Source organism: Ylistrum balloti, unplaced genomic scaffold, assembly GCF_031769215.1.
Source record: "Ylistrum balloti isolate Yb309-2 unplaced genomic scaffold, AGI_CSIRO_Ybal_v1 Utg370756, whole genome shotgun sequence".
NCBI lineage: Eukaryota > Metazoa > Mollusca > Bivalvia > Pectinida > Pectinidae > Ylistrum > Ylistrum balloti.
In genome coordinates, this window is record NW_026782444.1 from 78,608 (window position 1) to 102,483 (window position 23,876).

Genomic DNA, 23,876 nt, shown 5'->3' on the forward strand with positions numbered 1-23,876 from the left:
ACATACACAGCGAAGATTGCTGTTGGTCATTTTGAATATGGACTTTCTATAGCGGGGTTTAATATGTCATTGGTCTTGTGTTGATTTTGTTCTTGCCCAGGGACATTTGAGTTTTTCGCATCAGTGACTGTCATTGTAAAGTAGACATGACTGTGTACTGGCATGGTTTAGATTTGATAAACCACGTGTGGGAGAGGTCAATCTAACTTCATAGTACGATCAGTATGTGGCAGGTACATGTGACAAAATAGATAGGCTGGTGGTAATATCAAAGTAGGGCATATCTAAGAGGAAGTCTATGGTTTATAATGGTATATAGATTTTAATGAGATAATACATAGGATTTGATTAATTAAAACTAAATATATAGTACATTGTCAGTTTGGAGATGTTCTGCTCTTTAAAAAAAACTGAATCATGTAGATATGCTGAAATGCTAATTTCTGAATTCCATAAAAAAAAATCGCAGACAGATGTATGGCATTGTATAGATGACTAGTGCTGTTTCCTTGTCATCCATTAAACTTCCCTGCATTGATCTTACAGCATTCCATGACTATAAATATAGACCAAGGAACCTTCAACATGACTAGTCAGATAACATTGTAGACTAGCAGGAACAGATGGCCTTCATGGCTGCCTTATAGATTAGATAAATATTGGTCTGATAATTAGCCGACCTAGAGCATTAATACAAGCCAATCTGGGTGTGTATACATAACAGGATGATTACCATGATCCCTCTTCAGGGGGAAATCAACTGTGTTACATACTATCAGGGCATATTCATTGATAACCACAAACCTCTGACAGGTAGAAGTATTAGAAAAGCAGCGGAGATAGTGGTAACAACAAACCAGGGTGGATAGTGGTAACCACAAACCAGGGAGTATAGTGGTAACCACAACCCAGGGGAAATAGTGGTAACCACAAACCAGGGTGGATAGTGGTAACAACAAACCAGGGGAGATAGTGGTAGCCACAAACCAGGTGGATAGTGGTAAACACAAACCAGGGTGGATAGTGGTTACCACAAATCAGGGTGGAAAGTGGTTACCACAAACCAAGGGAGATAGTGGTAACAACAAACCAGGGTGGATAGTGGTTACCACAAACCAAAGTGGATAGTGATTACCACAAATCAGGGAAGATAATAATAACCACAACTTTGGGGAAATAGAGGGACATTCAATCAAGAGTTAATAGTGGTAAGCACAAATCAAGGGAAATAGTGTTAACCACAAACCAGATGAAAAATTGATGATCACAAACCAGAAGAAATAATGGTATCCCTAAACAAGGACAGATAGTGGTACAATGTATTAACAAAACAGGATAGATAGTGATGACCACAAACAAGGACAGATAGTGGTACAATGTATTAACAAAACAGTACAGATAGTGATGACCACAAACAAGGACAGATAGTGGTACAATGTATTAACAAAACAGGATAGATAGTGATGACCACAAACTTAGAGAAATAGTGATATCCACAAACAAGGAACAGATAGTGGTATTCACAGACCTGGGGAAATGGTGATATCCACATACAAACACAGACTGTGGTATAATAAACCAGGGTAGATAGTGGTATCCACAAACAAGGACAGATAGTGGTATTCAAAAGCCTAGGGGTAGATAGTGGTAACCACATACGACTAGCACAGGTGGTAGTGTCAACAGACCATGGCAGATAGTGGTTATACTGCATACATGAACCAAATACCAGTTCTGGTATTAGTATCCAATAGGGTTTCAATAACCTATTTAATATTTACTTTTAAATTCAGAATCCCACATGATTTATTTATGTTTAAAAGAAAAATTAGAAGTATTATACATTGTACCTGTCATCCCTCCCAAACTGTGTGAATCTCTTAAAGTTTTTACTGTCCCATTTCTAGAAATGTCAAATTCAAGTTGGAAATACTGATAATGTAAACATACTTAAATTGGTGCAATTCAATTTAGTACATTAGCACTTAGTAAACCAGTACATCTACCTTGATTGCTATGTAAACAATACACAGAAATTGCAGTTATGTACTGTAAACATATTTTAGAGAAAATATTTTCTTCTCATATCTTACATATAATATATTACATATCATAGACAAAATGTACAAATTGTCTGAATTGCAAATAAAATTTCTTATGGAATACAGAACCTATGATGGTGAAATATTTGAAATTTAATCATATCTTCAAAGTGTTTTTTACAGATTTAACAAAAATCTGTTGTCTTTCTTTCTGAGAAAGTATTAGGAGTTAAAGTAAGGAAAATCATTTTAAAAAAATGATTAAAAAAATTGTCATTTCATATGGTTAATGGCTTATTTGTTTGTTTTAAAGGGTATAAAGGTCCTGTGATGTAAGCATTTCATCTGTAGCCATGGGAGCAGAGGAGAGCAAGGGAGGTAACTACGGTCTGATGGGGCCGAGTGCGGTGGTAGCCAACATGAACCGCCAGGCGCAGGCTGCCCGGCCATGGTCACTGCTCCACATGTGCTCCCTTGACCAGTGGAAATCTGGACATGCAGGTATTTAAATCTCGTTTTATCTATTAAAGTCTAGAAAATAGTGACTTCTTGAATGTAGTTTGTTTGTGCCACAGTTTTATTTATGATATGTGTTGTAATCTACTTTTCCAAGTGTCTCTAGCTTTAAGAGCTAGGGCAGTCAGTATAATAGGCAAAGAATACCATAAGTAGAATTAGATGATATTTATTTTTAGCTCACCTGGCCCAATGTTATTTTATGCTGGTTCCTGTGTTGCCAAAAGAGTGTAATTGAGATTGATTTGTTGGCAATCATTTTTAAGCTCATCGTCATTACATTCATTTTCCTGTGCATCCATTATTACTTTGAGTCCCTATGCCACTTTTAGAACTGGTCAGTTAAACATCATGGCAGGCATTAAGACCATCTTGGATCCTGACAATCTTAAGTCTAAATATATCTTGAGCAGTACTTGCATGTATAAATCTTTTGAATATTACCTGTTATTGCTTATAATGTCAGATTTTAATTACCTAATGGATTATTCTCAAATTTCAAATGTTATTTCTCCTCATTCAGCTGTCCATACTATTATACTGCAAGAGCGAAGAAAAGATCAAATCAATGTTATACCAGTAAAACTTATTCAGTGGTGGGTGCTAAGGTCCAGATCTTTGTTGATCTCTTGTCTAAACAGAGATCCATGTTGATTTTGAGTATCTTTGAGTACATCAGGCTCATACTTCATACATTTCTGTCTTACTGAAAAGGCTTACTTAAGATGTGAAAAATGTTAAAGGGCAAAGTCATCATACTTCAGCAAGGAGTTTCCTGAGGAACATCAAACTAACACTTAATACATCAATTTGACCTTTCTTGTTTTGTCATAAGGTCAATTGTGATTTTTGCATGCATATACATATATATGATTTTACACTCTTTACTTTCCAAATAGTTTATAATCTATGAACATGTTTAGTCTCTCAGAAAATACTCTTATTCAGTATAATTTTTGTACTATGTCAGGAATACTTTGCTCGGTATGACAAAATACACCTTTTCACCCACACATTATCCTAAATAGACTACATAACCACACAAATTATTCAGTAAAATTCTGTGTATGGCTGCCAAACTGTATTTTGCCTTTGCATCAATTCCAACCGGTGAAAAAGGAGATGTTGCTTTAATTGAATAGAATTTTGTCTTAAAGAAAAAAACAGACCTATTTAAAATTGATTTGTTCCGTGTTGATTTTTCTAACCTCCAATTCCTGTCACAGTTTGGAAGATTGGGAGGTTAAATTAATTTCACAAGTAGCTAACATTTCTCATCATTATGTAAATGTCTTTATAATATAGGGGGCCAACATCAATATTGAGTGCGGTGGTTTAAATCAGGGCTAAATTAAGATACAATAGATGTTCTACTGCAAATTGGCATTTAAAAAGTTACATTTTCTTGTTCAGTTTTATTAGCTCACCTTGCTAGAAAGACCAAGTGAGTTTATGGCATACTGCCGTATCATCCGTTGGTCTGTCAACTTCTTCATATAAATCACTACTAGTCATAAATGACTTAAAGGATTTTGACCAAAATTGGTCAGAAGCATCCCTCGGGAAAGCAGAAAAATTTTGTATAAACGATTAGTCTCTGCCACTAAGGGCCTGCAGGGTGAGGTTCAAAAGGGGAAATTTTAAATCCTACTCCTCCTTTAGTAATGATTAGATTTTGCGCAAATTGGTCTGAAGCATTGTTTGGTGAAGGGAAATCAATTTTGTATACATGGTGGTTCTCAGTCCCCTGGGGCAGTAGGAACAGGCCCAATAGGTGAAATAGATCAAATTCTATAAGATTCCACTCCCCCTGTAGGAATGATTGTATTTTACCCCAATTTTATAGAAAACCTTGTTGGATGAAATGGAATCAATTTTGTATAAACGGTGGTTCTTTGCCCCCTGGGGTGGGAAGGGAAGAACCCAATAATAAAGATAGACCAAATTCTTATAATCCTACCCCTCCTTTAGGAATGATTGAAATTTGCTTAGATTTGGTCTGAAGCATAAATGGGTGAAGGGGAATCAATTTTTTATAAATGGTAGGTCTTAGCCCCCTGGGGCCTGAGAGGCAGGGCCGAATAGGGGTAATAGAGTAAATTCTTCAGAATCCTTCTCCTCCTTTAGGGATGAATGGATAATTCCCAAATTTAGTCTTTAGAATTCTGGGATGAAGCAGAACCATTTTTGTATAAACAGTGAATTCTGGCCCCAATGGTAGGAATGATGGGGTCTTATTGGGGAAATAGAGCAAATTCCTTAAAATCCTATTTCTCCATTGGGAATGAAAAGATATTGCCCAAATATGGTCAGAATTTTTCTTGGATGAATGGGAACAAAGTTTGGGTAAGTATTGATTCTCAGTTTCCAGAGGCCTTAATAGCGGGGTCAAAATGGGGAAGGTTTTATTCTATAAGAATGAATGGTTATTGCCCAAATTTGATCTGAAGTATTCTTGGGTGTAAATGGTGCATCAGAAGGGGTGGGCCCAATTGGGGAAACGTAAGTCCTTAAAAGTCCTTCTTCCATAAAAGGTCCAAGTTTGGTGTGAAGCAATTTTTTTATGAATAGTGAATCTGACCTCTGTTTGACCACAAGGGCAGGACCCAACAAGGAAATGATATCTAGCTGTTCAATTCTCAAAATGATCAAAAGAAAAATATGTCTGGTAAAACAAGGGCAGCCTTCACATAGAGCTGACATCTTGGAATTGTTTTTGCTGTAATTCAGAAAATACTTAAGGGATCATTATCAAATGTTTATAAGATTCCTCATTGAACAATGTTTTCAAATAATTCATTCACAAGTATCATTCCCCCACCCCCCACCCCCAATGAAATTGATACTATGAAGTAAATAAATATAGATGTAATGATATGATGAAATATTTACTGTATCTATTTATAGTAACTTCTAAGTAAGGATGGTTGATCAGCCTGTAAACTACCCATGTCTTTGCTGTAAGGTTGGATAAATTACAGGTAGTGTAGCATGGAGATACACAAAACATTTGAAGTCTGCAGATTAATAGGCTTTGCCTTCTTGCTTTGATCTGTACACTATTCACAAACACTACCTTATAATCGTGATGGAAATATTTCATTATTTAAAGCTGTTGTATCTATAAAAGCAAGAATAAATTTTAAAACCAAGAAGAGAAAGTTTTTGATAAAGATATACTTATGTAAATTGTACCGTGTAAAGTTCTTGAAAATCAACAAAACAATAAACTGAAAAAAAGAAATCTCTGTCTAATTTACAAGTATTTCATTTATAAAACAATATACAAAACAATATTTACAAAGTGGGTAAAATTCATATTTAGTGTACAAATTTCAATATTTACACTTAAAACATTCACATACCACATAGCTGTAAAAACCACTAGTAAACCATTGAAATGACAGAAAGGCTTTTATCCTATATTTGTGAATTAACAAATAGAATTGTTCTTGTTGTAGGTTGTCTCCCTTACATTTATCAGGAACTTTTATCAGTGGGTAGCATTACACAGTCACAGTTTACAGTCCAAAGGAAAATATTTTTTTAAAACTTTGATGATAGTATAATGATATATATACATATATATATTTATAAAATTCATTGTATTAAACAGCAGCACAGTCTGCCTGTACCACCCACCTGGTTTTAATTAAACATAAAACCTAGGAATAACTTGTGTTGTCCTCTTTAAAAATGCGAACAGTTATAACTTCATTTCAATTATTTCTTCAGTTTAAAATTATATGATGCCTCTGAGAACAGAGACAATTCAATGACTCAACATTCTTCTTTTCAGTCCATGAATCTAGTAGGGATACTGTCACCCACTGTTATCACTACACAGTCACTACTGGAGTCTGACCATGTGTTGATATTACAGTCACTTTCTAAAGTTGTAAACTGTCCCCTCTCATCTCCTCACACAATTGTTGATGTCGTGATTATGATTATACCAACTACAGTATCGTTAATGATTCAAATGTGCATGTTCTTCATAACAAACAGGACATTGTCACATTCATTGGGATATTGTATTAGGCCTCTGTCGAATGTTGATTCAACCTCAACATGAACATGACAAATAACATATTAATACATATTTCAGTTCAAATTGATTTATAAATACCAAATGCAAGGTTGTATTTTTGATTTGCTTGTATAGCCCCATTAGATTATTTTCCCCATCATCTGATGATTCAGTCTGCTGATATCAGCCTATCTTCATCTGAACTCCCAATAGATTTTGTCTCACCTTTGCCTCATGTCCAAATCATTTTAAGCTGTAATGAAATATCCCTGTGTGAGATCAATCTTTTTCTATCCTCAATTAATTTCTCTGTAAGATTTGTTTTCTGTCAAATCTTTCCTGCATATCTGTGTACTCTACAGGGTTTATTCTTGATACTTTAAGTTTCCTAATATCTTTAGATTCAAGTGTTTTCATCATCAGATGGTAGACTATTCAAATCGCTCTTCATTCGTGGTCCATGGTCGACCATCTGTCCGTCCATCTGTAGCAATTTTTGTTGTCGGTATTTCTTGAGAAGTACTAGATGGATCTTTTTATAATTGCAAATGTAGATTCCACTTGGTCCCTTGTTGTGCCAGTTTGATTTTGGGACTGATCAGAAAAACAAAATGGCAGAAAGGCAGCGATCTTGGATTTTGACTTTGAAAGATTGTTATCACTATTTCTTGAGAACTACTGTAAAGATCTTTCTAAAATTTCATTTATAGGTTGTTTTTGGTCCCTAATTGTGCCCAGCTAATTTTGGGATTGATCAGAAAATTAAAATGGCCAATTGTCGACCATCTTGAAATTTGACTTTGCAAGTTTGTAATTACTATTTCTTCAGAAATACTGAAAAGATCTTTCTCAAATATCACTTGTAGGTTCCCCTTAGTGCCTAGTTGTGCCCATTGGATTTTGACTTTGAAAGATTGTTATTAATATTTCTCAAGGAGGTACTGGATGGATCTTTTTATAAATTTTCATGTGTAGATTCCTGTTAGTGCCTTGTTGCGCCCATTCGATTTTGGGTCTGATCAGGCGACCATCTTGGATTTTGACTTGGAAAGATATTATTGCTATTTCTTGAGAAGTACTTGATGGATCTTTTTTTAATTTCATATATAGGTTCCCCTTTGTTCCTAGTTGTGCCCATCTAATTTTGGGACTGATCAGAAAAATAAAATAGCAAACAGATGGCATCTGAAATTTTGACTTTGAAAGTTTGCTATCACTATATCTTGAGAACTACAGCATAGATCCTTCTCAAATTTCATGTATATGCTTTTTTTTTATCCCTAATTGTGCCTGTTTGAGTTTAGGACTGATCAGAAAAACAAACTGGCTGAAAGGCAGCCATCTTGGATTTTGCCTAAAGATTGTTATTGCTTTTTCTTAAGAAGTATTGAATGGATATCTCTCAAATTTCAGACATATGTTCCTCCTGGTCTTTCCTTGTGCTTGTTTGATTTGGGACTGATCAGAAGAAACAAAATGGCTTTCAGGCAGCCATTTTGGATTTGGCTGTTAAAGATTATCATGGCTATTTCTGCTAAGGAATGTTCAAATGTCTTAACATTTAGAGCAAAAACAGAGAAGAGAATGGAAAATACTCAACTTTTAGAGCATATAAAGATTAAAAATGGTTGGCGCCAAGATTCTTCTGGGATGACCTAAAGCCATCATGCTTCGTCCATCGTTGTCTGCCATCTACTGTCTGCTGCATATAAACTTTTGACACTTCAAACTTCTTCCTAAGTTCCACCAGTGGGATTGAGCTCAAACTTTAATGAAATGACCCTGAGATGGTCCTGCCGGACTTTTGTTATTTTTCGAGTATGTTTGAAATCCAAGATGGCTGCCATAGCTGCCAGTTTAAAAAACTTCTTCTCCAGGTCCACTGGTGCCATTGAGCTAAAAATTGGTGAGAATGTTAAGGAAAGGAAGCCAACAAAATGTTGTTATTTTTTTACCTTGTCAAAACTTTGATACGGCAGTCAGGGAGGCCATTTTGTAACATGATTGCTCAATCATGGTTTTCCTGTGCAATTTCAAACTTCTTCTCAGGTTTCACCAGTGGTATTGAGCTCAAACTTTACTGTCCAAAAATAGGTAACACTTATTACAGTTACTTCTCAATAAAACTATCATCAGCATTATAGAAAACAGCTTTTTAGTAAGATTTCATTCAAAGTAGAAAGATAACCCTTTTATTTAGGAAAATCACATTTTTGAACAATATTTATTTATTTTCTTTTGGAAATAGTTCAGACCTGGATAGAATTACTTGTTTAAGTTGGCAGTTCAATGAGAGGCATATTTTGACCTCAGCAGACCCCTAGGGGCTTTTGGATGAGGCAGAAAAAGAGTCAAATTGACTAAAATTAAAAAAGAAAATTCTCATATCCCAGAATTAAAATCAAGAACTCTTCATGGATGGAAAGGCCTTCAGATGCTTTACCTAAAAATTATAAATTTCATGACCCCAAGGTCTCACATTTCCCCCTGGAGAGGGGTTAAGGTTTCCTATAGTTAAATGGATGAATTTACGTTTTTTTAACATCATTTGTTTATTTTCTTTCAGAAATAGTTCAAACTGGGTTAGAATTTGTTTATTATTAGTATAAGCTGACTGATGTGATGCATAAATTGACCTTAACTGACCCCCAGGGACTGATGGGCGGGGCCAAAATTGGGTCAAATTGACTGAAAATTTTACTGTCCTGGATGGAAGATTTTATGTAGGAAAATTAAAGTCTTGAATGAAATTTCTTTTAATTCAAACTTAGTTAGAAGCCTTAGCATGGGACAGCAGTTAATGAATACACAATTTACATTATGTGTAAAATATAGTTAAAGTTATATTCTCTTTTTAACAAATCATTTCTATGACATGTTACAAGAACCATTGTGACTCAGGTGATGGTTTCCCTTGGGCCTTTTGTTATAAGTGTTCCCATTAGGTACTTAAGATTGACATTTCCCAATGTTTCTAGCTGCCAATGGTTTTAGTTTCTTGATTAAAATATATTGATCTCTCCTCTAGTTTTTACAAATTTTTGTACATATAACCGAAAATTAATAAAAATCACAAAGATTTTTTTGCTCATACAATGGAATTTTCGTTTCAATGATTTTCTCCACCGGTCATTTAGCTATGTCTACAAAAGTCTATGCCACTTTCCATGAGCTACTGTAGGATTTTGACCTCTCCTTTCCCCTGCCTGTTAAATTAACTTTCCAACTTAACACTTACCGTACACTGTCTCCAGAGTTGCCTGGTTTTTTCATCCATACAGCTCATCCATGTTTATGAATCCACTTCCTACATGGATTTAGGAGATCTTATAATGAAATCTCCAGGAAATAATTGTGTGCTTTAGCTAGCAGTAATGTCTAATTATGAGTGTGCAGAGAGGTAAAAATAGCTATATAAATCAATAGACTGAGTCACTATGTACTTGGGAGGTCATTTGACAATCAACACCAAAATCAATAGACTGAGACACTAGGTACTGGGAATGCTTTAGGACAAATGACACCAAAATCAATAGACTGAGACACTAGATACTTGGATGCCTCAGGACAAATGACACCAGAATCAATACACCGAGACACTATGTACAGGGACTGCTTTCAGCCAAACGAAATCAAAATCAATAGACTGAGTCACTAGATACTTGAATGGCTCAGGACAAATGCTGCAAGAATCAGTACACTGAGACACTAGGTACTGGGAATGTCTTAGGACAATGACATCAAAATCAATAGACTGAGACACTAGGTACTGGGAATGTCTTAGGACAATGACATCAAAATCAATAGACTGAGACACTAGGTACTGGGAATGCCTTAGGACAATGACATCAAAATCAATAGACTGAGACACTAGGTACTGGGAATGCCTAAGGACAATGACATCAAAATCAATAGACTGAGACACTAGGTACTGGGAATGCCTTAGGACAATGACATCAAAATCAATAGACTGAGACACTAGGTACTGGGAATGCCTTAGGACAATGACATCAAAATCAATAGACTGAGACACTAGGTACTGGGAATGCCTAAGGACAATGACATCAAAATCAATAGACTGAGACACTAGGTACTGGGAATGCCTTAGGACAATGACATCAAAATCAATAGACTGAGACACTAGGTACTGGGAATGCCTAAGGACAATGACATCAAAATCAATAGACTGAGACACTAGGTACTGGGAATGACAATCAACACCAAAATCAATAGACTGAGACACTAGGACAATGACATCAAAATCAATAGACTGAGACACTAGGTACTGGGAATGCCAATACACCGAGGACAATGACATCAAAATCAATAGACTGAGACACTGAAGGTACAAATGCTGCAAGAATGGGAATGTACTGGGAATGTCTTAGGACAATGACATCAAAATCAATAGACTGAGACACTAGGTACTGGGAATGTCTTAGGACAATGACATCAAAATCAATAGACTGAGACACTAGGTACTGGGAATGTCTTAGGACAATGATATCAAAATCAATAGACTGAGACACTAGGTACTGGGAATGCCTTAGGACAATGACATCAAAATCAATAGACTGAGACACTAGGTACTGGGAATGCCTAAGGACAATGACATCAAAATCAATAGACTGAGACACTAGGTACTGGGAATGCCTAAGGACAATGACATCAAAATCAATAGACTGTGACACTAGGTACTGGGAATGCCTAAGGACAATGGCATCAAAATCAATAGACTGAGACACTAGGTACTGGGAATGCCTAAGGACAATGACATCAAAATCAATAGACTGAGACACTAGGTACTGGGAATGCCTTAGGACAATGACATCAAAATCAATAGACTGTGACACTAGGTACTGGGAATGCCTAAGGACAATGACATCAAAATCAATAGACTGAGACACTAGGTACTGGGAATGCCTAAGGACAATGACATCAAAATCAATAGACTGTGACACTAGGTACTGGGAATGCCTAAGGACAATGGCATCAAAATCAATAGACTGAGACACTAGGTACTGGGAATGCCTAAGGACAATGACATCAAAATCAATAGACTGAGACACTAGGTACTGGGAATGCCTAAGGACAATGACATCAAAATCAATAGACTGAGACACTAGGTACTGGGAATGCCTAAGGACAATGACATCAAAATCAATAGACTGCATTAATAGGTAATGGGGTAAGCCATTAGGTCAGCTGACACCTTAATCAGTAAAATGAGTCATGTTAATTTCAAAGTAAGGAGGATGTCATAGGCCAGACAACACCTTACCAGCATACACTTTATACATACTCTTATGTAACAAAATTATAGCACATTTATGGATCCTTGCTTACATACCATTTGATTGTATTGGCATTGATAGAATGATTTTTTCACTGCTGTGATATTTTATCGACACATTTCTTGAAGTAGTTTATCCCTCCAGGGAAATGCGTCCTCATGGATGCATTAAGGATTGCACTTGTTTTCAAAAAAGTTATGAAATTCACAAAAAATGGTATTTAGAATTAACGATGGGAGGGGGGATAGGACTACTTTTTTTCCTGTAAACTTCATTGTTGATGTCTGTATGCAAAGTACAATGTGATGCTTGAATTTTTGGATGGTAGAGAGTTGATGACCATTGTTTCTTTTGTGTGACTTAATATAATTGCATTGTTATTGTGTGAATAAACTCCTAATATGTTGAACATGTTAACATGAGAAGATGATGAAATGACATAACACATGGACACAGAGCCAAAACAAGTTCAGGAAGGACATTTAAAAGCACATTCTCTATTCAGTTATCTAATAGGATACACAACACCAATTACAAAATTATAACTTATCATGTTATTAAAAAGGATTCCATTTTTGTTTCTGATATATATGAGATTTTTAATTGTATCTCATTTTAGCCCACTTGAGACTTGTTGGAACCAAAAATTCTTTGACATTTCATAAATCTCATAGCAACTGGAAACTTGGGTACAATCCTAAACTTATGTATTGGGAGACATGTACAATCCTATACTTATGTATTAGGAGACATGTACAGTCCCATACTTATGTATTGGGAGACATGTACAATCCCATACTTATGTATTGGGAGACATGTACAATCCTATACTTATGTATTGGGAGACATGTACAGTCCTATAATTATGTATTGGGAGACATGTACAATCCTATACTTATGTATTGGGAGACATGTACAGTCCCATACTTATGTATTGGGAGACATGTACAATCCCATACTTATGTATTGGGAGACATGTACAATCCTATACTTATGTATTGGGAGACATGTACAGTCCTATATTTATGTATTTGGATACATGTACAATCCTATACTTATGTATTGGGAGACATGTACAGTCCTATACTTATGTATTGGGAGACATGTACAATCCTATACTTATGTATTGGGAGACATGTACAATCCTATACTTATGTATTGGGAGACATGTACAGTCCTATACATATGTATTGGGAGACATGTACAGTCCTATATTTATGTATTTGGATACATGTACAGTCCTATACTTATGTATTGGGAGACATGTACAATCCTATACTTATGTATTGGGAGACATGTACAGTCCTATGCATATGTATTGGGAGACATGTACAGTCCTATACATATGTATTGGGAGACATGTACAATCCTATACTTATGTATTGGGAGACATGTACAATCCTATACTTATGTATTGGGAGACATGTACAGTCCTATACTTATGTATTGGGAGACATGTACAGTCCTATATTTATGTATTTGGATACATGTACAATCCTATACTTATGTATTGGGAGACATGTACAGTCCTATACTTATGTATTGGGAGACATGTACAATCCTATACTTATGTATTGGGAGACATGTACAATCCCATACTTATGTATTGGGAGACATGTACAGTCCCATACTTATGTATTGGGAGACATGTACAATCCCATACTTATGTATTGGGAGACATGTACAATCCTATACTTATCTATCGCGGACATGTACAATCCTATACTTATCCATCAGGGACATGTACAATCCTATACTTATGTATTGGGAGACATGTACAGTCCTATACTTATGTATTGGGAGACATGTACAGTCCTATACTTATGTATTGGGAGACATGTACAGTCCTATACTTATGTATTGGGAGACATGTACAGTCCTATACTTATGTATTGGGAGACATGTACAATCCTATACTTATCCATCAGGGACATGTACAGTCCTATACTTATGTATTGGGAGACATGTACAGTCCTATACTTATGTATTGGGAGACATGTACAGTCCTATACTTATGTATTGGGAGACATGTACAGTCCTATACTTATGTATTGGGAGACATGTACAGTCCTATACTTATGTATTGGGAGACATGTACAGTCCTATACTTATGTATTGGGAGACATGTACAGTCCTATACTTATGTATTGGGAGACATGTACAGTCCTATACTTATGTATTGGGAGACATGTACAGTCCTATACTTATGTATTGGGAGACATGTACAATCCTAACTTATCTATCGGAGACATGTATGATCTTATAGTCACAACTAGCTTTTAAGAAATTTACCAAACGAAATACATTGGAAAAGGATATTTATGTCTTACAGAAATTATCTATTTAGAATTATCATTTCTATATTTACTTTTTTTCGAGTCTTCTGTGTTCACATGTCTTTCACTCTTCAGCGTACATCAGATATATACCAAAATACATGTTTATAATATTCAACAGGAAATACTTGTACTTACATGTAATATATCTGTTTATATAATCTTCAGAGAAAATGTCTGAATTTGAATTCTAGGTATTTAAAAAAATAATTGTTATGGATCAATGTCAGATTGTACAACAACAAATCAGAAATGTCCACAGTATTTTGATTGAAAATATTCATCTTAGAAGAAGGAATCCTTGATGTCTATTTGTCAGAGATATGTAATGCTATCTAACACATAATTGTTGTCATGGACACCAGATTCCAAGCCTAACCTAGTTTCCAATTATATAACAGTATCTAATAATATTATTGTGCCCAATTTTTACCCGTATAATCACAGGCCTTAATATTGCGTGTTCGAACAACAACGCTCAAACAGATGCTTGAAAACCAATTACCTTCACCAGGAAAACTCATCTGTCTTAAAGCTTATACAAACATTCTCTGACACAAAGAAATCTGCTGACAATTTTTCAGAATTTGTTGAGGATTTCCTGGAAAATGAAGAGGTTTTCATTTGAAAAAAAAAATGTCAGAGGGATTTATAGTCATCATCAGAATGCTTAAATGTTATGTTCGAAAAAACAGACACTGCAAGTGAGGTATTGATTTTTGAAATTGTAGCAGTTGTCATAGTAGAAGCTTTCTGTTGGAAGTTAAATGGGTGCAAACATACATATCATAGCTGTCACTGGTTTGTATTCTACTGAAGACTTCACATGTGTTTCAAGACACACATATGTCCAGCACACATGCCTTGGTGAAATAGTAATACTGATTTTCATCATTTGTTCTAAGGACAACTTTGGTCTAAGGACTGTGTTGGTAACCTTGTTGTGACCAAGATATGGTGACCTGTCTCAGACCTTGTGTTTGCAACTTTTTTGTGGCTCAGATTTTTAGAATTTGATCATGGCTTTGATTTTGTGGCCTTGTTCTTGACCATGACTTAGCATGAAAACCTGATTTTGACCAACATTTTTGAGTAGATTTTGCCTGTGACATTGTTTTAGCAAAGATCATCTTTATAATTCTGAGAAGATGATGTTCTAGATAGGAGCTGTTCTCGTTGTTTAGTGGAGATTTTGCTTATTCAGACAGTGACCTTGTTAGTTGAGAATTAATTTGTTCAGATGACAGTTTGGATTTGAAAATTTAATGAAGACCTTATTTGTGATGTTGTTTTTTACATTATAATTATGTACTTGTATTACATGTCCAGTGAGGGACCCTTCTAACACACTTCCAAGCTCTATATAGGTTTATATATTATTTATGGTTGGGATACTAATCTACAGTTACTGGTATGCTGCAGTAAACATGTACGTTCATGGCATCACCATGCTACCAAAGTACTCGACATTTACCCTATAGTTGGTGTATCTGTGTAAACAGGTATATGATTTGTACATATTTCCTTATATTTTGATTGATGTTACTTGATTGCTGGGCGTTAAATTTCATCCTGTCTTTAATAACAACAAATATACTGAAATGAAATCAGATCAAAACATCTGCTTGAAAGGTACCTTTTAAGGAATGCTACTTTTCTTTATTAATTGTCAGATATAGCAGTGGAGATCATGGTACATGTATTTGATATTGTTAAAATCAATGGTGAGTTATGTAAGGAATCATAACTCTGACATAATGATTAATGACATTCTTCGTATTTCTGATTAGATTTGAAGTTTAAAACATTTCATGATGTTAAACTTATGTTTCTTCTTTATTGTTTTAATGTCTGTATTGAAATTTGGAACATAAATTGTTACAAAATGAAAGGAGTTTTTGCGATTGTGAAAGAGTTATTTCCCTTTTTTTAATCTTGTGTACCAGAGTTAAAATTTTTGAAGTTAACTTACCCCAATGTATTACAATGTAATGGGGGCAAATGACATAAACATTTCAACATCTATGATTATTTTCAGCATGAAAGAATACCTAAATGCAGTAAGACAGTTGGCTGACCTAAACTTAGATATATTTATCAAACATTCTTTATTAATATGGGGTCATCAGTTTTTAAATCCTCCCTCCCCCCAACACCTTTTTGTGGTATTGTTTTGAAGTTAATTAATTTTGTACTTTATTAATTTAATCATTTTTTTCATTTATTCACTTATTTAATGTGGATTTTACTTTAAAATCTTATTTATAATTTGTGTCACAACTATATCAGTCATAATGATTCCAAATAACTGTATTATTTTCATAGAAAATGTAGCAAATTGTTTATTAATATTGTATTGCAACTATTGAAAAAAAAATAGTGGTTGTTCAACCAGTAATTTGGTATTTATTCATAGTCAAATTAAAAAGATTGACATAGTTATTACAGTAATTTTATCTTGGGTCATCCTTTGCTATCACAAGATAACTGTTCATTCTTAATCTTATGGTAGCTAGGGATGATGAAAGCAATTGTATATTAGTATTTATCTGAAGGCAGCCATGCAGTGGCAATAAAGATAACTATCCTTTGTGTCTCGGGACATTTCTGTAGAAATCAGAGAAAAACAAAATTTAGCTCGGAGCATCCATTGGTGATAAAAATAAAAGTATGCTATTTATCTGCAAGCAGTCATTGGCTAAAAGGATCTACTTTCTGTTCAAAGTCAGCATTATGTATTTATCTGTGAAATAGCAAAAGAAGAAATTAATACACCATTGGAAAGTTACCACTGCTCTGTAGTAAGAAAATCTGCTCTGCAGAATTGCAGACAAATAAGCACATGTCCCTATGTATTATTCAATTTGTCTGCAATCCCATTCAGAATTACTAGACTGACTATGTACACAATGTAATTTAACGTGCCATTAGGTATATCTTTAGAAGTGAAGTGTTATTGAGGCATCAATTTTCAATTAGATCAGAGGTATTTCTGTAAGAGATTATTTCGATTTGATGATTATGTTTCCTTTACACACAAGCTGTACCAAGGTAATGTTTGGCATCATAACTTTACACAATGTACTCTGGGGAAATGATCTTACTGAGTGCCAACCAAGGTGTCAAAACATGCAGTCTTAAAGACAAAATATTTCAAGAAATAAACTAATACGGTTTTGATGATGGAATTAGAATTCACAACTTTTTAGTCCATGCTGTGTGCCTGTCTGGACCATAATGTACCTGAGGCATGGTATTGACACATAAAATCCAAACCCAGACTAAGTTATGTCCAGAACCATTCCAGAGTGATTCCAAAACACAATCTGCATCAATCACTTTCGAAGTTCACACAACAGATATTCAATGCTCCCCGATTTCACAGCCATTTGTCCCTCACACAATTTTTTCAACAATGAATAAAAGAAGCATTGAATTTGTTCACAAAAACATACCATACTAAAGACAGAACATAGTATACTATAACTTCCATCAATCTGTCTACATGTTTTTTTTTTCGTCATTTGCTGTCTGTTGTGCATAAACTTTCCATTCAAATGACTTCTCAATAACTCAGGGCACTGATATTGGGCCTGTAGCATGATGTTTATGTAAATGGCCCTGACCTGGTTTCACAGGGGTCAAATGTGTTGAAATGCTTAAGCAACTTCTCAGTAACCAAAAGGCCAAGGGTCTTGATATTGGGCCTCTAGCATGTTTTTTTCAACTAGCAATATGTTCAGAGTAATGGCATTTGTGTACTGCATGTATAAAGAATAAGGTTTCAGGTTTGCAGAAAATGTCTTGTTTAACCAACAATATCTTCTATGTAAGCTGTAGAGTAGTTGAGCAATTTATTTTAGGCCTATTTGGCCTCTTTCATATTTAGGTCTTTATAGTCAGATGACCTAAACAAGAGGCCCACGGGCCTTAAGGATCATCTGACTCGAATGGTCAAGATAACCTTCTGCTGTCATGTATCGTCCATTGTCATTGTGTGCTGTCTGTAAACTTTCCGTTTGAAACACTTCTCATGCTTAATGCCTGGGTGGATTTCAACCAAGTTTGGTCTGAAATGTCATCGGATGGGGATTCACATTCAGAAAACTGATTCAGCCCTTGGGGATTTGGGGCAGGGTCTCAAAATTAGGAATTTAGCCAATATTTTGCTTCAAAATGCTAGTTTTCCTTAATGCTTTATTGGATTCCATTCAAATTTTGTAGGAAACATTATTAGGGAGTATTTCGGTTTGGTGCTTTGGCGCAAAACATATTTTGTCTTGAACAAACAGTTTGCGACTACTTCAAAAGTTTCATTTACGTCATTGACAAAAATATTTGGAGTTTGATGTTGTCTTTCATGATGATCAACCACAGTAGCCATTTTGTAATATGATTGCGCAACAGTTTTTAATGTACTTACTTACCATTTATGAGTTTCTGATACTTTTAAGGAATGTTCAAAGTTTGAATTCAACTTTTAAGAAATGTTCAAAGTTCAGACCACCATCTGCAAATTTTGTGGTTTGTCCATCTGTTCATTGATTGTCGGATGACCGTTTGAAGCCTTGGCTCTCTTGTTCAGGATTAGTTGCATAAAATTCCCAGCCCCATGGTCTGTATGACTGTGAAGTTGGGATATATATTGTCTGTATGATATACCCATATAGACTTTGGTACTAAAATGCAGGCATAAGGTGACTTAAAAAGTTCTGATATACTTTTGACTGTTTTTCACATGTTAAAGTGAGTTTAATGTGTTATTTATGCTAGGTAAGCTTGGCAATGCAATATTTTTGTACTGACCCTATATATTATCAAATGTGAAATTATACAGTGACCATTGGACTCTCAAAATCATAATCCTGATCTGCTTGCTTTCTTAATCTGAAGTTGATGATTGAGTTATATTTGCCAAAGCACACAGATTTAATTTTGTGGAGATTAAGGAGCATTTGCTGTGTTAACTACAATAAACTAAGATTGAAGATGTTTAGTTTAAATATAAAAGAGATGAAATATTATCGACTAAACTTGGTCTGAATGAGTGTAGAATACAACTATGCAGACTTCAGGATACTTTAGTCACGTATGTAATCAGCATTTTGATAATAGTCATATAAAAATACTTTGGAAAGTAAAGCTTTTTCCAGACACGTTTACGTGAAAGGTCCTTTGATTGAAATAAAGGACATTACAGAAGCTGTTTTGGGAATGGTCTGATGTCCATGATCTAAGGGAGCCTTATTTGGTTGTCAGGGATTGTCTGGAACGGTGTGTCTTGTGACACACTGATTGTACCAAGAAACTGACTAGGTCCCATTGATCCGTACTGATTTAGATATGCCGTGCAGATAATTGCTGTACTGAGTTCAAAAATAGCTCGGCAATTAGACGCCTCTACAGTTACGGCACTTCAACAGAGATGGATGGTGTGGTACACCGGAGTTCACAGAGGTTTTCTTAAAGAATCGCTGTAAACCCAAGTACAAACTGATTTAGTTTGTGTGCATAATTTAATGGAAAGTTATTGTCTCTTTTTTTTCTAGTTTGAAAATAAAAGGCTCAGCTGTATTGGTCTGTACAGTAGCTATATACAACATTGATTAAAGCTATATGTTAGTAGTATATGGGCTGTATATTAGCTTCACTAAAGCTAACAGCTCCAGGAATTGCACTTGCTTTGCCAAGAATTAAAGGTTTTAAACTTAAAGGGAGTGAACTCTGGGTATGATATGTTATAATGACTAAAATGAAAATGAAGAATTCTAGATAATAAGACTTCATCACCTAATTCAGTTATCTCCCACGATGGAAATCTGAAAGAATCTGTTATCAGAAGTGAGAATATTTTTAGATAAATATTGTCCATTATTACCATGGACCTTCAATAGTTCTCATTGCAATATCATTAATTTTTTTGAAGAAAAAATATGCAAAAATGACATTAAGACTTTTTAATGTAGCTGTTGACTTAAGTGGCCTATTGTGTTACACTGTATCTGCAGAACAGACTACCATATTGTAGAAGTTGTAGAGTACAAGTCACTAGCCTTGGCTAGTGGAAGTTTCTCTTTATTCTTGCGGTAGAGTATCTGGCCAGAGACAGAAGGGTTGCGGGTTTGATCCCCACAAGGAGCAGAGTGTTTTTCATTATTCTTTCCTATTGCAATATCAGCATCATCATCGTAGCTCAGAAGTATTAATTTACAGGCATCACTTCAATGACTCGTGGATTATAGTTTCATTGTGCACAAAATTGATTGATGTTATATTGTCTTATAGACTCATCAGCATTCCTCAATGACTCCCTACAATTATCACATTCACTAATCAGCATCCTTTAGTCAATGACTTTTTGACTAGTATTGACTCAAATACAACGATGGTTACACTGCTCCGAGCATTGCCTCATTGACTCGGTCATTAAATATTGGTTAGACTCCTCAACATTTCTCAGCGACTTATTGACTCAAGCAGACTCAGTCATTAAATATTGGCTAGACTCACCAACATTTCTCAGCGACTTATTGACTCAAGCACAGATATGCACTGGACTCTGTGACTCTGGAGGATTGACTTTGTGTCGAGTTTCTTTGATCTGTTATGGGGACCACTGTTAGACTTCATTTTCATAATTGGCTTGAGATTTTTCACTCGATATTTTTTTCTGAATGGCTTCAAAACAAAAAGTCCATATACATGTATAGTATGGATGTAGACTTTATAATGTTTGTTGTATAAAATATCTTCATTTTCTCAATATGGTTCTCTTTGCAGAGGCAGCTGGGTTCACAGAAACAACGATGACATGCAATGGTGTAATGTTTAAAGACTGTAGCCCTACATTCTGCATAAGTCGGCAAGGCATTATAAACATCAACAAAACCAGCTCTGTGTTCAGCTTTAGGCGGAAAAACAAATTTACTAAGATGGCAGAGCACTTTGAATACAATCATATCCCTGCTCATCTGTCGTCAATTCAGAACTTTCATGTAAAAAGTGTAGTGTGTTACCATGACACCACTGTCGTGCTTCACCTGGTACGGAACATGATGACTCAGTTTGGGGTCATAGACCTAGGAATAAACAAATTTCTGGGTATATTTGGTAAAAAGACTGCTGAGTTTGTAAATGAGGCAGTGCGGGGCCAGATCAGCCCAGACGGCTCCCTTTGCCTCATTAAGATACCCAAGCTTAGTGACAATAACAGTGCCTTTGTCCTCCAGCTTTACTGCCTCAAGACAAGAGAACTAGTACGCGAGCTTGCCCTACCCTTTCATCACAGTCTATTTGCCTTTGACCCTCGCTTCACTTCCAGTCGCATCGCAGCTACCAGCTTCGTAACTGGGGAGGACAACAGCTTGAGTCTGATTTACACTGATTCATGGGAGGTGATCAGTACCAACACGCGTGTTGATGATATGCGACCAAGTCTACACCCTACGCTTAAAGACCTCTTCTACTCGAAAGATGGCTATCTCATCTTTGCTGTCATGGTAACTGCTGGCTGTCACTGCAGGGAGAAGAAACTACGTCGACATTTACCCATCGAAATTAGCATCTACATCTTCAATGCAGATACAGCGCAAACTCTACACTGTGTACAGTACAACAGGTATACGTGCGGACAACACTCATGCCCAACTAACTTCATGCCACTCTTCTCTAATTGTGGCAGTCGTATGGCTATTGTCCTTAATGATATGGAAACTCCAGTTGACCACCTACAAATCTACAAACTGCCAACTGCTGGAAGCTTGCAGAACCGCAGTCGTATTCGTATTCTGCAGACGTTTGCCCCAGAGATCCTCCCGAAACTGCCCCTCCCTGCCCGTCTGGTCCAGTATCTACAATTTCAACCAGAATTTGCCTAAGTCTCAATGCTATAACTGTTTGGGCATGGAGCTGTCCTTCATTTTGTTCATTTGTATAACTGATCCTCTCTCTGATCAGTTTTAAAAAGATGCAGTGGTTGATATTGTTATTCTAGTCTGCTTGAATAAACTTCACATGTTACAACACAAGTAAGTTGTTGCTACAATAATGAGAAATGCTGTCAAGAACACTTAGTGTAGTTCAAGTGAAGTCAAGCTAAGAATATATTTCTGAATCAGAACTCCTTGTAAATAACCAGGAACACCTGATATTGATTGGCTTAACTCAGGATAGAAGTAAAAGTGCAAATTTTTCCTCTCTGCATAGTTTTCCCAACTGCTGCAATATGTTATAATGACTAAGTGTCAATATACGTAAGTATTGTCATCAGTATATTACAAAGTGTGTCAAAAATTACATCATGTATGTGTTAATGAAATGTATATCCCATTATACATGTACATATATAACATGTTATGTCTGAATACTTCATAATATGTTAACATATTAATTATGTGTCAATATATTATAGTATACATGATGATATATCAAACAGTGTGATTGCACAGTATATTACATATTGTGTCAATATCATGTCACTATATGGCATTGTTTCTCAGTTTATTACAAACTGTGTCAATATATCACATAGTGAGTCAATATACTACATAGTGTGTCAATATATTACATAGTGTGTCATTATATTACATAATGTGTCAATATATTACATAGTGTGTCAATGTATTACATAGTGTGTCAATATATTACATACTGTGTCAATATATTACATAGTGTGTCATTATATTACAAACTGTGTCAATATATTACATACTGTGTCAATATATTACAAACTGTGTCAATATATTACATAATGTGTCAATGTATTACATAGTGTGTCAATATCATGTCACTGGATGAGAATGTTTCTCAGTTTATTACAAACTGTGTCAATATATTACATATTGTGTCAATATATTACATAGTGTGTCAATAGCATGTCACTGTATGACAATGTTTCTCAGTTTATTACTAACTGTGTCAATATATTACAAACTGTGTCAATATATTACATAATGTGTCAATATATTACATAGTATGTCAGTATATTATGTAATGTGCCAGTATAAAACAAGGTATGTCAATTTATTACGTAATATATTAGTTATATTGCAACATGTTTCAATATATTACATATTGTATCAATATGTTTCATAATGTAACAGTATATGACATATTGTGTCTTTGTATTACATGGTGTATCAATGTAATTTGTATAATATATTAGTTATATTGAAACACCTGTCAATATATTTCATAATGTGTCTGGATATTACATAATGTGTCTGGATATTGGATATTACATAATGTGTCTGGATATTACATAATGTGTTGATATAATACTTAGTGTGTCAATATATTACATGGTGTGTATATTATATATTACATTTTATCTGGAAAGTCAATATGTTACAACATGTATCAGTTATACCATAATACCTGTCAATATATTATTCATTTATTGTAACATGTTGACAGATGTTGCTGTAGTTAATGTATGTATCTTCATAAGATGTTGATACAGTATAATCCTATGTGTCAGTCAAATAGTTTTTTATAAACAGCAGATGTAAAGCTCAGTAAACTTGAGTAATAGTTTTGGAATCACAAAGATGGAGAAATCAGAAGCTAGGAAAAGGACAGGAGACCCACATTAACACACTTCTATGATAAGAAATTTACAAATTGCAGAAAATTTGTAACCATATACACTCAAGATTAA

At 35.1% G+C, this 23,876-nt stretch overlaps 1 protein-coding gene across 1 annotated transcript; it reads left to right on the forward strand.

Annotated features, from left to right (window-relative positions):
• Window positions 1-2,395: 2,395 nt before the first annotated feature.
• On the forward strand, window positions 2,396-22,095 carry LOC132558097 (uncharacterized). Its single transcript, XM_060222622.1, has 2 exons — window positions 2,396-2,543; window positions 20,999-22,095. Exons 1-2 carry the CDS (start codon window positions 2,396-2,398, stop codon window positions 22,093-22,095), a joined length of 1,245 nt encoding a protein of 414 aa, XP_060078605.1.
• Window positions 22,096-23,876: the final 1,781 nt, after the last annotated feature.

Excerpts from the sequence above, each read along its gene's own strand:
- LOC132558097 (XM_060222622.1), top strand. The coding sequence starts at position 2,396 with ATGGGAGCAGAGGAGAGCAAGGGAGGTAACTACGGTCTGATGGGGCCG. Across the intron at positions 2,544-20,998 it reads GTGGAAATCTGGACATGCAG|AGGCAGCTGGGTTCACAGAA; the intron begins GTATTTAAATCT and ends TTCTCTTTGCAG.